Source organism: Pipra filicauda, unplaced genomic scaffold (genome assembly GCF_003945595.2).
Source record: "Pipra filicauda isolate LSUMZ 115617 unplaced genomic scaffold, ASM394559v2 scaffold343_size770392_pilon, whole genome shotgun sequence".
Classification (NCBI taxonomy): Eukaryota; Metazoa; Chordata; class Aves; order Passeriformes; family Pipridae; genus Pipra; species Pipra filicauda.
Window position 1 is genome coordinate 663893 of NW_024104469.1, and position 16147 is coordinate 680039.

Below are 16147 nucleotides of genomic sequence, written 5' to 3' on the forward strand. Positions count from 1 at the left end.
GTCCTAGTTGTTCTACCTCAGATACTTTTCGAAGCAACAGGTAACAGCCTGACCTTGTTGCCTGATACTACTTTCTGGAGAAATGCTGGTATAAGGATTCAGAAGAGCAATCTGATGTCTACTTCTAGGAAGGAATCAGTTGCAGACCTCTTTAGTTTTCCTGTTGCATTTAGTTCCCTGTCACAGTTGGTCTCTACAAGTTGCATACATAGTTTCAGTTCCATTTTTCCTGTTATATAGTTCCCTGGTAAAACACTCGGTTTGTGTTTCTTTGAGATACATGTTTCATTTTGCTGTGCAATACTCTGATGGAAATGCAATCCCCATGGTATATCTTCTGCAGCACTATTTACAATTTTTTTAAATTGCTGTAGTGTTTTCTTCACTTGTGAATTTCTGTTGCTGAAATAGTTCAAGGAATATTTCAGGTAGTTGAGTTCTTGAGCTAAGCACCAAACTAGAATGCATATGAAACTCTTCAGTTGAGGAGGTTGAAAACCTGTGTGATGGTAAGTCAGTGTGTCAAATCAAATCTGGTAACAGATTAACCTGTAAACAAGACCCAGATGCGTCTCTAAGTGTCTGAATCTATTTTGTCATTGAAAGTGTTTAGAAGCCTATTTACATTAACTGCCTCTACATTAAACCAGCACAGAAAGTAAATTGAATTGTCACTCCTTCTATCACATGAAATACCTTTTAGAGAAGTAGGATCTTTTAAGAGAAGGCTTCTTTTGATGATGGGGACTGAGTTTTATTTAAAAAAAACTCAAACCACAATTGCTAAAGGGTCTGCAAAGTTGGTCCTGTCCTCCAGGTATACCGTGAGAATGTGGATTTTGATTGTAGTGTTTGTAACTGCCAGAAAGGATTTTCTATGCAGTTGTTTAATTGGTTCTGTTTATGTTATCTAGTAACTTTGGTAAGGATGGAAAAAGCAGAACACTCTGAAGCTCTGATGCAAGCTGTGCTGTGCTGTATACACTTACCAAGTTTTATGCGAAAGCTGAGCTGAAAAGTGACAATATTTGCAGGAGGTGTGAAATTACCCACTTCAGTAAGGGGATCAAACTGCATGATTCAGCAAAGTAGTTGTATGTGTCTTTTATTTTATAATTGGTTCAGCACAGTATATTAGCTGTTGGTTTGATCAATTTTGTGTAGATAGGCCATTGTGTTGTCCTGCCAGCTCTCTCAAGTTTATGTGCAGGAAACACCGTGGAATATTCCAGACACCTGGTCACTGTCCTGTGTCACTGTCATGCCCACTGGCTATGGCAGTAATAGAGATTTAGACAAGACTATGATATATATCTTTATATAAAAAGGTAGGCATTTTTTGGGTAGGTTTCAGTTCTTTGCTCATCATAGTTTGTCCCATACGGGTGAAAATTCTGGCAAGAAGTAAATGTTGGGGTGAAGCTTAGTAAGCAGAACCAGGCAGCAACTACAGTATCCCTCTGGGACTGATCTGTCAGCCTCAAGGTGTGGAGTGTCTGGACTGTGGAGGGAAGCAAGTGGGGTGCTATCTATTTGTAGGTTGTAACACTTGTATGAGTGCAAGTCCTTGATCCCAACTGACCAGAGAATTTACAGCTGAACAGGGGAGCATCTAGTGAGGTTTGGCGGTGTGGAGTTATTGGGATGTGTACGTTCTTAGAAATCCTGTATGAAATGGTGCTGAACGTGAATGGAGTTATTATTGAGTGTATGTCCACTTAGCACAGAAATCTGGAAAACCTTTCAAGCAGTTATGTGTCCCAGCTGCTGTCAGTCACTGTCCAGTGTGCAGGAAGGGTGGAGTCACTGGTAGAAAGCTGTTTGCTGGAAATTGTATTGTAAATCAAAGAGACTTAGTAGCTTTGTGTGTCTCTGGACAGGATAATGAATTTGTAGGTCATCTGAGCAGGAAGATGCTAATTCATGTGAATTAGGAGGGATTCTAATTCATTCTCAAGACATCTGGCAATATGGAAATCCCTTGGGTAGATCAATTTGCTATCCGCAGACAGCAGAATAGAATCTCTCTCTCCCCCCCCCCCCGCCTTCTTGAGAAGAATCCTTGAGTGGTGGTTGGTTGCTGAAGGGAACGTACCTTCCCTTTGTTTGATGTGCTTTGCAAGGGCTTGGGAAGGGCAAATCAAGTTGTCCTGTGGGCATTTAGAGTGGTCAAATTGAAGAAAGCTCTTTGCTGTATGAATGGGAACTGCAGTGTGTAAGTGCTTTGTGGTTTGGATTTTTTTTTTTTCATTTCTGTGAACTATTAAAAATTAATAAACTCATACTGTGTCCACTCCAATTTTCCGGACTACTTATTAAAGCAGATCGATCCCTCGGTTCAGCTGAGGTGAATTGGCTATCCGGATTCCTCCACAGTTGTCTCAGTCAGCAAGGTGGTGGATTTTTGAAGGACTGTTTCAAGCACTATGTAGGAAAAATTCTGCCCTTAGATGCAGCCTTATTTCTTCAGGTACTTTTGAAAATCTGTGCTGTGTTCCTGCAGTTCCTGAGTTACCCAGCAGAGTGGCATTTCACAGTAGTTCCTCTTCCTTCTGGCAGCAGGGAAGTTCTCTGAACAGCCCAGCCCTCATTTCACATGAAGCAGAAACAGAATGTTATCCTCCATGTACTGTGAAATTCGGCCTCAGCTTTTACGACTGCTGGTCCATGAAGGTGCCCACTGTGTTTCCGTTATGTCATTCTCAAGGGGAATACACTGGGGCATAAAGTACTCTCTTTTCTTCCCTGCTTGAGTGGACCAATGTTTATATGTAAACCAGCGGTCTCTTTTGCCTGGCAGAAAAACGAAGTACAAAGCAATAAATGTGACTTAGGTCCTGTGTCTGTCAGTGGACCCTGAGGCCAAGGGAGTCTCTCGTCTGCAGTAACCAGCCCAGCTGTGCTGGGCTCTGCTGCGAGGAGTCGGAGCCCGAGTGGAACCTGCTCTGGGCTCTCTGCAGCGGAGGCTGTTGAGGTGCTGCTGAGTGCTGGTGTGTCCCTGGGACCTCCTGTGCAATTATGCTTCCTCTGAGCTACTTCAGGGAAATCTTTTTCTTCTGAACATAATTTAGTTCTGAATGTGTGAGAATGTAGTGGAGCCTTTCTTTTTAGACCTGTCTCAGGCTGTGACTGTGACATGTCGAATCTTCATAACAGACTCAGGAAACCATTGTACTGCTGTTTTATCCAGCTCTTTCTTGGAGTTATGAAGCGAGGAGTAGAGGTTCGTGGCACAGTCAGTACTGCTGTTCTACTCTGACACATGCAGTTGCGTTTAATGGCATAACTGATGCTACTGGGCTTTAATAGGGATCACGTGAAACAAAACAGTGACTGACTTAAAATCAGAGGTCAGATCATTGCATGGCCTCTTCTTCCTCCAGCCTGGAGCACCTTTGGGTTCAGGTATTGAGAAAGACAAGGATTCCTCACCCTCAGGTGGGAGATGAGGGTGTGCAGTCTGTGCACATTTTGATTTCCAAAGGAGGAAAGAGGCTGTGGAGTCTCGCTCACTGAAGATATGCAAGAACTGTCTGTGCTCTAGGATGACCCTGCTTGTGTAGGGGAGGTTGGACCAGATGACCCACTGTGATCCCTTCCAACCGGGCCCATTCTGGGAAAGATCCCTGTGTGTCAGGGTGGGATCCCCAGGGACAGGGCAGTCCTCATTAGATGTGCCAGTCTTGTGCCACTTACCAGCTATGTCGTAGATTTTATAAATAACTTTCAAGAAGTGGGTAGGAGGTGTTGCTGGCTCTGCTATAGGTTCATGTGCTATAGCTGTTGGTGCAGGGTTCAGACAGCAAAATTGTTTCCAAAGTCTTGATTATAGAAAATGTAACACACCTGAAGGGCTGGAGCACTGCCTGACCATTGCGTCCCTCCCAGAAGGGTTTCCTCCCTTCTCCGTGCCTGCTGCAGGGTGCACAGGCCATGTATTTGGTGTGTTGACTTATTCTTACTTAGGGTAGTATGAGCAGCTTTCTGTGGTCTCTTACTTCTGTTGTTTAAGCAACCTTTGCACCTACTGCTGCGTGTCACTGTACACTGAAGTCTGAGCACCTGGAAAAGGTGAGAAAAGCAGAGTGAAATGGAAATACGTATTAATTCTGATGTTCAGCTGGAGACAGTTACTGTAAAAGTTAGAGTGCTCTCGAAAACACAATGACCATTTGTATTTCCCAGGGAAAAGGAAACTATTTATCAAATTGCTGATCATGAAAATGCACTTGAGTGCTCTGCTTTCAACATTGCATTTATTTTTAAGAGCGCTAATTAAAACAGTGTCCTTTCATTCTGATTTCTCCCACAGCCCCTCCATGGCACTTCACTGGCCCCTGTGAAAGGATGTAGGTTTTGTTGTAGCGTGTTGAGTGACCAGCTAAGTCATGTGCTGGATTTAGCTAGAATGTAATCTTTTGGCCATCTGCTCAGGCACTCCCTGTGTCTGCATCCCTCTCATTTGCAAGCAGGTGTTACAGGTGATCTGAAATGTGCAGGTGTTCAGAACACTCTGGTTCCTTTTAACTGAATATGAGTGTGTGCCTGCTTAGGAGGGTTGAGCGGTGTGTCTTTTGAACTTGGCATGCTCAGTTTTAATTCTCTCACTGGTGTATGGAGCACTTAGTCAGGAAAAAAATAGTTATTGTTTGAAAAATATGTGGATAGCAAGACTTTTTTCATAGAACTTGAGTTTAAGAATACTAATGTACGCTCTGTTGTTTTTTCATCCTTCCACAGTGATTGATTCTGGACCTTTTTTTTTTTTTTCTATCCTTGGCTTCTATTTTTCTTTCCTGGTCTTTAGGAGTCTGTCTGACTCTCTAGCCCTTTGTAATTGATGGTAGTCAAGCACCTGGAATCTTGCCGTGGCTTTTTTTTTTTTCTTTTAAAGTTGCATACAAGACTTCAACTTAATTTTTTCTTGTCTCTTTGTAAGAGTAATGCCAAAATGGTGAGAAATGCTGGGTGGGGGGGAGGAGAGGGGGATTCTCTGTATCAATTTTTGTTGGCTTTCTCCTTGCAATAGCTGTGTCTCTGATATACCCAAGTCTTTCTTGGTGATTAAATGAATCATCACATGCAGTGAGAGCAGGTGCATCTTTGTCCATCTGTGTCATGCACTGCTTGCATGTAGCAGTGTAAAGCACTAGGTCTCACTTTCATTTCTAATTTTATATCATTTTCATTCCCTCCCTGGTGTCCTGCTCATCCTGTGCAGTGGCATGGGAGGATCACAGTTCAGCAGAGTTCAATGTTTGCCTCGGAATGGATGGACTTTCTGTGCTGCCCGGTTTGCTGAGAGAAGCCATTTGAAACTGAACAGAATTTAACATTTCCTGATGGTTTAAAAACACAGCTTTCTCAGAGACCAGAAGTGCTGTGGGATAAATGGGAGTGAGTCGGGAAGTATCTGATCTAGACTTTTAACTTACTTTAGGTTTTTACTGTATGGCAACTCAGGAGCAACTATATCTGTGAAACTTAGTGTTGTTGAGTGCTCTAGAGAAGCTTGGTTTCATTTTGTGCTACAGATTTTATATTATAAAAATATTGTGTTACACATGGCTTAATTTCGAGGTGCTGTCACTCTGCATCTGAAGTAGCAATGGGTTTTCAGCCTTTGTCACAACACTGTGAGCAACTAATGCATCAGGCTTCTTTGCAGCTTCTTTACTTCTTTGAGTCCTTCCTTGGACACTTGGCACAGAGGAGCTCTAACCAGACAGAAGGAGCGGGTGTGGGTAGAAAACCAACCTGTGGATTCGCTGGGCTGACAAACAGGCTGGGCCTTGGCAGAGCCGAGCAGCTCTTTTCAGCTCTGAACTCCCAGACCTTCAAACTGTTAAATGGGAAACCCTGCAGTATCACAGTCAGTCCCAATCCTGAGATATTGTGGGAGCTGCACCTTTGCAATGCTTTTTACACACCCCTAGGAAGTGCTTTCCTGTGGGGCTAACAAAATAAAACACGTCCAAGTCACTTTTCATGGGAACTTTTTGGACATTCTGTGTAGACTTGCAGGCAGAGCAAAAGAGTTACTGGTGAGATGAGACTCCCAGGTTTGTGATCCAGCTCTTAGTTATAAGCCCTGTTTCTTCAGCTGAAGGTTTGCACTTTGTCTCGAGGCATGGTGTTCATTCCTAGGAGTTGCTAAAGACTCTCATTTTTGTTATGTGGATCTGTAGCAGGCTTGTGATCTTTGTTTAGCTTGGCTGCTGCCTGGGGATATTCCTCTTGCTGCAGGCCCTGGGGCAGCTCTTGCTGAAGCCCCACACAGGCACCCTTCTCAGCACTCTGAGGTAGTGCAGGGTTTGCTGCTTTTCATCAAATGAAAAATGAACCTCTGAATATTTAGAGGCTGAGACCACAACATACAGATGGCATCTGCCTCTTAGTTTGCATATTCCTCACTGCAGTGGCAGTGTCTAGTCTCTGTCTTTAGGAGCCAGTGGCCTACTCTATCTGCATTTTCGACATATAATAGCAAATTTCCACACTGGAGTTACCTCTGCTTCCTTGCTAACAGTAGTAGAGCTTGTTACAAACAGAGGGAGAGGCCAGCTGAAGCTTACTGCTGGTCCCCTTCCCTCTTTCTCCTTTTTTCCTTTTCTCAAGCTCATGCACTTGTTTCTTTGTCTCCTGTCTCTTGCAAAGGAGGGGTGAGGGGAGGTTCAGAGATAAGCTGGTGCCTGCCCACTCCAGAGCCGTAGTTCATGGAATGCTTGTTTTTGTGTGGCGTGCAAAGGCACCTAGAAAGTGGGTAGATTGGCCTGTGTGTTTCTCCATGGTTAAACAGACTGATTGATTTGGAGATCAAACAGAATCTGTATCTTCAGTGAGCAGGAACACTGGCCCACGCCATCGTATGTTTTGCTTGCACCACTAGGTTTAGCATCAGGAATGCTTCAGGCCCTGAACGTGGGAGAAAATGACAGTTTATTTTGGACTGAATGGCTTGTGGGCCTTGTCAGCCTAGGTGAAAGGCACAGCTCTTTTAGCGTCTGTTTGAGAGGCTTCTGGCTCATACTATACCTGGTACGGCATTTTCCTTCATGCAAACATCTACCTGGACTGTCAGTGCTCACAAAGGAGAATTTCTCAGATAGCAAGTGGATTCTCCAGGATCACACTCCATTGCAGCTCTGCATGTAACTTGTGTAAGGGCATTTTATTATTTTTTTGATTTTTTTAATGCTCCTTTCTAGAATTTTCATCTTGAAAGCTGGACACTGTGAACCACTACTAAGTATCGGCAGCTCTGTTTTCTGAAGGAAACTTCACTACACCAGCTTTTAAAAGTTTTTGCTCTCTGTATATCTTGATTCCTAGCTTGCTAAATATGTTTTCTTCTTAGTATTAGTTTTCCACTGGGAAAACTAGCTGGAGCCTGGAGATGTCTTCTCTTAGTGGTTACACTTAGCAATTCTAGTGAGGATATGAGCTTGCAAAAGGGAAATGTAAACAAAATCTCCCCTGGGTAGACATGGACCTTCTTCATCTGGCGAGATAAGAACCAATGCTGTTTTGTTTTAACAATTCTATTTTTATATATAAGTACTGTCCTGGAATTAAATTAACAGAGGAGAGCTTGTAAAAGTGACATTTGACTTTAGACCACTGTTTGTTTGGCTTAGTTAATTTAATTTACAGATGTCATAATATAGAGCTACTTATAGAGCTGCTATTCAGGCTTGATTATTTTCAGTTTGTGATTGAAGGTCTGCTGAGCACTGTTAGGGAAGTTTCTTTGTTTATAAAGAAATGTTTATTTCTTCTAGAGTGTTTTTAAGTAACTTTGTAAGTGAGGTGGTATGAAATGACACCTTGCTAAGCAACAGTAACTTGTGGGAGGGATTGCAAAGGACCGATTTTGAAATTGCTTTCCATTAGCCATATCACATTACTTTTCACACATTAAGCCTATGATTATTTTTTTTTAAATGCATCACTTTAGAGAGGTGCCATGGGGGTACAAAGAAGTTTTTGTCTCCAGATCTGTTAAACTGGATTTCCAGCCACCAGGTCTCTACTGGGGATGTTGTCCAATTAATGCGATGCACTGTGACACTCTAACTCAACTGCAGCAGGACAAAATCACTAACAGCCTCTTTTTTCTTTTTTCTTCTCTCTTTCCAGTAAAAAAAGCTAAACTCCATGGACCACCAGGTAAGCCATGCTCTACTGCTAATTTGCAGCAATAGGGACACCTCTCTCACTGCTGTTTGTTCTGCTCCCTCATGTTCCATCCACCCCCTCTCGGCTCCTCCACGTTCTCCTTAGGAGTGACATGATCTGCCTTGAGCATCCGGGCAGCTTGAGTTAGTAGAAAGCTTGAGGCTGTGGTGTGGTGTCATAGTGCTGAAAACCTGTCTGCTCACTGACGTGAACAGGTGATGAATAAGGAAATGTGTTCCTTTATTGTCACCCTTTCCTACCCACCCTGCCCTTTTGCTCATCCTTCCTCTGTCCCTGTTCAAAACAGGATCTGAAAATGTCCACTGAACAGGACTGGTGTGTACCTGTGTGGATTCAGTGCCTTCTTGATCCTGATCAGGATTGCTGGATGGAATTGCAGAAGTGACTCATTCCCTTATGTGACAGTCCATAATGGCTGTGCTTGAAATTAAAACCCCATCCACTACTTTTTGTGTCTGTGTAATAAAGTAAAAACAAACAGCTGGTGACACCCAGAATTTACAGTTTAGGCAGCTTTTTTTCACTGTGGTTCGGTAGGTGGCAAGCAATCCCTTAGCAGGCAAATAGGTTTATTGAATGAAATCTGATGTACAGTTTAGAAAAGAAGTTTGCTTCTGGAATAACACCTGTGCAGGTGCTTAGATACCAAGCAATTGCACAGCTGTATTCATGACTTATTTGTTCAGCTTTATTCTTTGGATACAGCTGTCCTCAGGTTAGAGCAGAAAATTTTCCAGGAGTCATTGTCCATACTTCACATCAGGTCAAGATCTGTGTGTGCACCAGCCTTGAATTTCCAGGGAAGGAAAGCTGATTGCCCAGACTGGAAGGAAGACAGTGTGTACTTTATCCTTTCTCTATTTAAGAAGCCTTCTCACAGATGCAAAATATTTGTCCTGTAGCCTAGGTTTAACTCAGCAAAGCATGTGGTTTTACTGACAAGGCCGGTGTCCCAGGAGGATGCAAGTGATGTAGACAGGTATGAAGACTCTGACTTTCAGTGATTCCTACTTCTTCCTGAAATGTAGATCCCTTCTGGATCATGTATTTCCCTTCCCGTTCTGTTAGGATATTGGAAGCTAGATGCTGAAACATAATAGGTCATCAGATTTGTCAGGCATGAACTTCCTGCTTGTAAAGCTATGTTGGCTCTTCCCAGTCACCTCTTTGTTTTCCATGTGCAGTTTGACAGTATTGAAATGGACTGTGATCTAACTTGCACTGGGAATAGATGTAGCAGAACACTGAAGTGTTAAAATACGTACACTGCTTCCTGGCTACTTAACGTGTCTTGTTCCAGGCTCTTTGAAACTGAGAGATAGGTCTCAGGTAATAACTTCCCTTAAAAGCAAGTTTTATCATTCTCAGATGCTGATATTCAAACTTTGAATGTGTCTATGCTTGGCTGCTTTTGGTTTTATTAGCACGGAAAGAGCAAGAACGAGGAAAAAGTTCTTTCAGGATTTTTCTTTGTGGACTCCTGGGTGGAAAACCAGGTTGGAACTAGGAGAGCACTTGGGTCAAAAGGGAAGAAATGATATGTTCAACTCAACTGCTTGCTTGCATGTCTTGCAAGTTTGTTTTTTGCTCTCCTTGGTCTGCATGATGGTCCCTGTTCCTTCAGACTGTCTCTTCTTCCTCGTCTGCATTTCAGTAGCAGCATCTTACTAAGTGTCTGTGTTCTCTACATGCTTTCTTTGTCCCTGTCTTACTGCAGGTGATTAGTTGCCTTATCTTGTTTGTTTGTGCTTGAATTTCTAAAAAAGCTGTGATTCAAAATCTGATGGCAGGTAAAAAACATCATGACCATTTGGCCACTTAAACCCTGTGACGTCTTTCCAGATGGGCTTTTCACTTGGGGCCTCTCTGGATGCACTGTGTGAGCTGAAAACCTTGATGTGTTGCGCGTATGGGATGAAGGGATCTGCTGATGGAGATAACTTGTTGTGTCTCATTCCCCAGATAAATTCAATACGTATGTGACACTGAAGGTGCAAAATGTGAAGAGCACGACGGTGGCCGTGCGTGGTGACCAACCCTGCTGGGAACAGGACTTTATGTTGTAAGTATGGGGGTGCACAGCTTGAGGTGCTTGTGGTCGAGTCCTTCCACAGCCCCTACACTCACACAGAGCTGCTCTTGTGTGCATGGGTTGGAGTATTTGGGTGGGTAAAATGCACAAGCCTGGAGATTGTCTCTGCCGGTGCCACAGACTGGCAATTGCCAGTCAGGTCTATAGGGAGGAGGTAAGTTTGAGTTTGAGCTGGGAAGTCGGTCTGTGGGTTGGTCTGGATGGATGTCCTTGGCCAGGTACCTGCACAGCTGTGGCTATGAGCAAGAGACACACACACCTACAGCATAGTTTAGAGAAGGGCTGAAGGCCCATAGCTGAGCTTAAATGGAGCTCCTGGACCCTGGACCAGGGTGTGGGTGGAGGCTGCTGGAGGGGCTGGTCAGGGCAATTAAGGGCTGTTGTTAATGCACTCAGGACCTCCACATGGTGATCCTGGTTACCTTAGTGTGGGAGCTGCTTGTGTGTTGATGTGTTCTGCCATTGGCCCAGTGCCCATGAATGTGTTTTCCAGCTCCTCTGGTTCAGCTTAAGGGGCTGCCAGTCCCTGCCGTGAGCAGCAGAACCAGTTCATTCCAGCTTTTCCCGGGCTTCTGGTGCACTCGGCACTTCTGGTTGGCTCTGATCCTGACATGTAGCCAAAGATTTCCCAGTATCTTTCACAATGGTGGTTTTCTTTTTTTCTAGTGGATGAATGACTTATTGATTATACTGCATCTGCTTCCGTTTCTATAGCTTTGTAAGACAAAGCAAACTAAATGGGGAGGAATGATGTTGTATTCATCTTGTGGAGTCAAAGCTAGTGCTGCTGGTTTTGAGCGTGTTTGCGGTGTTTACATAGTATCTGTAGTAAGACACCCACATGGGATTTTGTGAGCATGTTTCCCAATCCAGAAGCAGTTGGTTCTCCTCAGCTGAAAGCGGGAAGTTGTTGCCTCTGGTTAAGGAGTTCACCTGGGTTAGCACAGTGTTGGCGTCATAGCTGTGCTCCTACATCCCTTTTTTGGTGCCAGTCTGCTTTTGGAGCAGTATGAGAGGGGTGTGCTCCTGCAGAGAGTCTGTCCTTTGGCATCTGGTGAAATACATCTGCTCAGCTCTGCAGTTCCTGGTTGGACAGAGGCTATGGCTGTCACTGATGTAAACCATGCAGGACTGGGTAAAGTTGGGACAGGGGACAGTAACTGTCTGTCAAATCACACACCTATACCCAAACTACTAACTCATTCTGCCTGTGATTTGTGCTCATCCTGTGGACAGGAACTGGCTCTGAACATGGCCAGCTGCAGAGGAGACTACTCAGAGGTGGTTTAAGAAAGGCACTTGAGCATGTTGGATGAAGGCTCTCAGGGTTGGTCCTCCTCCCTTCCCTGAAGGAGCTCCTGGAACTGCACTCCAGTATCAGCTGGGAGCTGAGCTATCCTGCTGTAAGGTCATTGTAATGCTCCATAATTAGTTGCTAGGGAATATGAAAGCAGAATATTAGCTGAACTACCTCGCCATTATCACCCCTGCTTTAGCCAGGCAACTGCACAGTAGTTCTGCTGTTTCTTTATGACAGAAATGTTACATGTGGCAGCAAACGTGTTTTGCATGATCCTGTGTACATTAAGTTGTCCCAGGAGGAATAACACTGGTATTCCAATACTACTGTTCTCTAGTTTGCTCTTTTTCTTTCTGGAGTTGGAAAAGGATTTTTAATACAGTTGTTTTTCCCTGAGGGAAGGATGCTTTTACTGTCTGTATTTGTGTTTACCTTCTTTGTGAGGCATACTAGAAGAACAGACTACAAGCAAGAAAATGCCTTTTGTCTGTGTTTGTTGTTTTTGCTTCCAAACTTCTTGTGAGATGTAGCACTTCGGAACTGGGGGCTCTGGGCTTGTTTGAAATTTGGATATTTACCAAACCAGGAAAACATTTTAATTTATTCTTTGGGGACATCTTCTAATTTTAAAGCAGCTTTTTAAAAAGAACTGCATATTTGCAGCAAGGACCTCTTGAATGAAACTGCAAACTGATGTTTAGAACATGATGATTAATTTGGTGTTAAAGAAAGGTATTTTATTTAAATTCTATCTATGTGTGGAAAGGGAGGGACACCAAATACCAGTCTCAGCTCTTTTGTTCTCTGAAGCTGTTCTGTATCTAACCAGAAGGTGGAGAAAGGGAGACACAAAGGCAGTCAAAGCCACTGTACAGAAAATATCTTTATTATTCTTATCTGGTGACCTATCCTGTGGAGTTCTGTTCAGAAGCCCATTGGGTGTCTCAGGATCAGTGTCTTGCTCTGTCAATGTATGTTGAAGCAAAGAACATGGGTTTTACACTGTGATTGAAAACAGAGTATTTCTTCCTTCCCTTCCCTTTTTGGCCTCACGCTGGTCCAGCCTGCAGACAGCCAGTCATCAGCAGCCTGGAGTCAGATAAATATCATCTTCCAAGAGGCAAGCAGTGGGAGGGGCAGAGCAGTACTGGTACAGTTGTTGGTTTGGTTGTATTTGTGAAAGCCTGTCTAAACAGAGGATGCTGGAATTACAAGATGCTAGCAATAAAGTCATAATAGGCCTATGTAATAGCTTGATTTTGAACTAGTGTAGACTGAGCCACCCAAGTACTGGACACTGCTGACCTCAATTCCTGTGTCTCAAACGTGAACAGAAGCACTTGGATTTAAAATAGATATTAATGTGCTTTGCTGTAGCTGTAGGGTTTGTCTTGAGCCTTGTAGATACTGCGTTCCCTTTTCTAGTTGTAAGAAGGGGACAAAGCTGAAATAGATGCTGGGATTTGCAGCGGTTCTTTCTTTTTTTGGCCATGATGGCAGCCTATAGAAATTAGGGACTAACATACTTTTAAATTTCCTTGAAGGATGTAAAATGGATATGTTTGGACCAAAGGACAAAAGGCAGCAGCTTTGGATTGACTGTCCAAAATATCTACTTTTGGGGATTAACATTTGCACTGAAGGGAAGCCCTGAGCTCAAAGAATTAGGAGTGATAGCCTTTCTTCCTGATAAGTGTGAGGAAGTTGTGTATCAACAGACAGCTCAGGATTGTTCTGTACTTCATTGTTTTTACCAGCTGTGTATGTGTCAGGCTGTTCTGAAGTAGGCAGGTTATAAACTAGCTTGGAAGAGAGAGGTATAAATGCTATGAAACACTGGAAGGAAGCAAATTTGAGATGCATTCTTTCCTTACTGAAAGGGAAGATGTCATGAAAACCTTCAGATAAGTATTTCCAAGAACTTGGCACTCGGTGGCCATGTGGAAGTAGCTAGTGCTGGAGCAGAAGTGGTGCAACACAGCCCTGAGCAATAGGTAGTGCTGCTGGTGCAGCTGTGATTTTGGGACTGTTACTTTGGACATGGGGTAGCTCCACTCACAGGTAAGTATTGGCATGTTTGCACCTGCCAGAGCACACTTGTGTTGCTGTGCTGCCAAGGGAGACACCCACTTTGTTAGAAATGTTGTGCCTGATGACAAAGAACAATTCACCCCTCGGTTTTGGCCCAAGATACACTTCCTCCTCCTGTGTACATAGCTGCAGAGATGAGTTCCCAGCTGGCAGGTGATGCATGACACAGTCCTGGGTTTTAGTTTGCAATCTTTGTGTAGTTATTAGAAACTAGTGACCTTTGTGAGTATGAGCTGCCTCGACCATAGACTTCCAGAAGCTTTCTGTAGCTTGACACTGCTGTGTGGAAAGAGTTCACTGGTACAATCATGGTGGTAATTGGAACCTAAAACAGAATTGGATGGTATTCTCTTTTTTCTCGCCTGTGATGCCTTTTCTTTTCTTGCAGTGAGATCAACCGACTGGACCTGGGACTAATTGTTGAAGTATGGAACAAAGGACTGATCTGGGATACCCTGGTTGGGACCGTGTGGATTGCTCTGAAGGCCATTCACCAATCTGATGAGGTTAAGCTCACACAGAACCTTTATTTTCTCCAGTGTTAATAGATAATGTGTTACAAATCTGGCCTGGGTGTGCTCCTCAGCAAAACATCCACTTGAAAAGTCAGGAAGGCTGGGTGACCAGAGAGGGCTCTCTCATTTTATTGGTTTTGGTTTTGAAGTGAGACCAAAATTACACAGGGGTTTTTGGTCTCATTTTAGTCATGTGGACTCAAAAACCAGGGCTTAATTTGCTAAGGAACATGTAAGTGACAAGTGTCTGAAATCTTAAGGACTGACTGCTTCGTCTGATGCTCAAATTTCTGTGACTTATTGCTAAAGACTCTCTTAGTCCAGCTGACAGAGTAGGCCCAGAGCATGTCTGCATTGTCTTCTTAGGGCTTCTGATTGCAGTGTTAGAGGGTGTCTACTGATACTGGTATATATGGAAAAAAGTAGGAAGTGGGATGTGCCAATGTCTGTAACTGCCCTAACTACTGAATTTGGCAGTCGTTGCAGCTAAGCAAGACATATTTGGTTTTTTAACTCAAATATCAGTGTATTTAATTAGAAGATTATTGAATTTGAGCAGGTAGAGAGAGAGTATATTTTCCATACAGGGAAAAGAGTGGGGATGCTCAGCAGTGTGGCTTAAGGTCTGTGGCTGTGCAAGCATTCCTTGGTCCTGTCTTTGAGGTCTTACCTTTGCAATTCCACTAAGAAGGCAGCAGTTAAGCTAGGAGATGTTTGCTACTTGTCCTGCTAAAGGCCTCTGAGACTTCGAAGAAATCCAGTTTGGAAGAAAAAGCCAGCACATGCTGACTGGATGTAATTTGATGTTAAACAAAGTACTAGGCCTTGATAATGCTGTAAAGCTCTTCCTGGAATCTTTTAACAAGTGTATAAGAGTTGCTGCATAAAGTTCTTCAGACTTGAAAGTTCATTGACATGTGGCTCGTGATCCACAGGAAGGTCCTGGGGAATGGTCTACGTTGGAGGCAGAAGTTGTAATGAAACATGATGAAATCTGTGGAACCAAAAACCCAACTCCTCATAAAATTTTGCTGGACACAAGATTTGAATTACCTTTTGGTGAGTGCTTTTCCATAACTTACCCAGAGTGCAGAGAAAGTGGTAGCAGATTGAGTTTTATAATCAAGTTGTGCTTATTCTCAGTTCAGTCAGTATAGTTCAGTGGAGATAAATTTCTGGTATTCATTTTCTGTTTGGCTTCTTTTTACAAGATCCAAATAAATGTGGAGTATCTGAAAGTCCCTGGGTGCTGGAATGTTTAGACGAGTAGTAGAGTTGTCATCTTAATAGTATTTCAGGATTGTGTAGTCACAGATTTTGTTCCTGAGCAGGAAGCATTTGTTTTTTTGTACCTAGATAAATTTGGCATTGCTAGGGCTGTTCTGTGGTAGGTGCACATAAGCTGTCTTAGGAGTGTGCAGTTCAGTTAGTGAAACATTAATGCTTAATGCTCCTGAACATTATCATTAGCAGAGTATACAAATAACTTGATGCTGTAAAAAGTGCCTTTCTGGCAATTACTTGTGGTTGTAAAATACAGAATATGGAAAAGTAGCTAATTGGAGCAAACAGATCTCAAGCGTGTATAATTTTAAAATTTTATTTTACTTAAAAACAAGCAAACAAAATAACCAAATAAACCCCAAAAGTAAGGCCTTAGCCAAAATGCATCCTAGGCTTACGAAGCTTTTCTTTCCAGCTCTTAGCTAATAAGAGCAGAGATGATGTTTTTAGGGCTTGTGCTATTGTTTTTTTCATGCACTGGGTATTGAAGTGTTTCAGAGTTGTCTGTCATTGCAAGGCTCCTTTCTCCCTCTCTGCCTGTTGCTTCTTTTTAGCTGCCAAGCCCCCTGCCAGTGTGGGGAATTTATATCATGCTCTAAGCAGGGGTGGAACATTTGTGCACCCGCTGGCGTTTGGCCAGCACCTGTCAGGGGTGGCCATCTGTTG

At 43.3% G+C, this 16147-nt stretch overlaps 1 protein-coding gene across 1 annotated transcript in view; it reads left to right on the plus strand.

The window, feature by feature from the left end:
• Positions 1 to 16147, plus strand: part of LOC113988510 (protein unc-13 homolog B-like) — a gene marked incomplete at its 3' end in the record, with an annotated part of 121171 nt that overhangs the window by 18612 nt on the left and 86412 nt on the right. Inside the window, exons 2-5 of the mRNA XM_039384254.1 lie at positions 8140 to 8169; positions 10162 to 10261; positions 14071 to 14188; positions 15133 to 15256. Coding sequence (XP_039240188.1) covers positions 8140 to 8169; positions 10162 to 10261; positions 14071 to 14188; positions 15133 to 15256 — 372 coding nt within the window. The remainder of the gene's footprint in view (positions 1 to 8139; positions 8170 to 10161; positions 10262 to 14070; positions 14189 to 15132; positions 15257 to 16147) is intronic.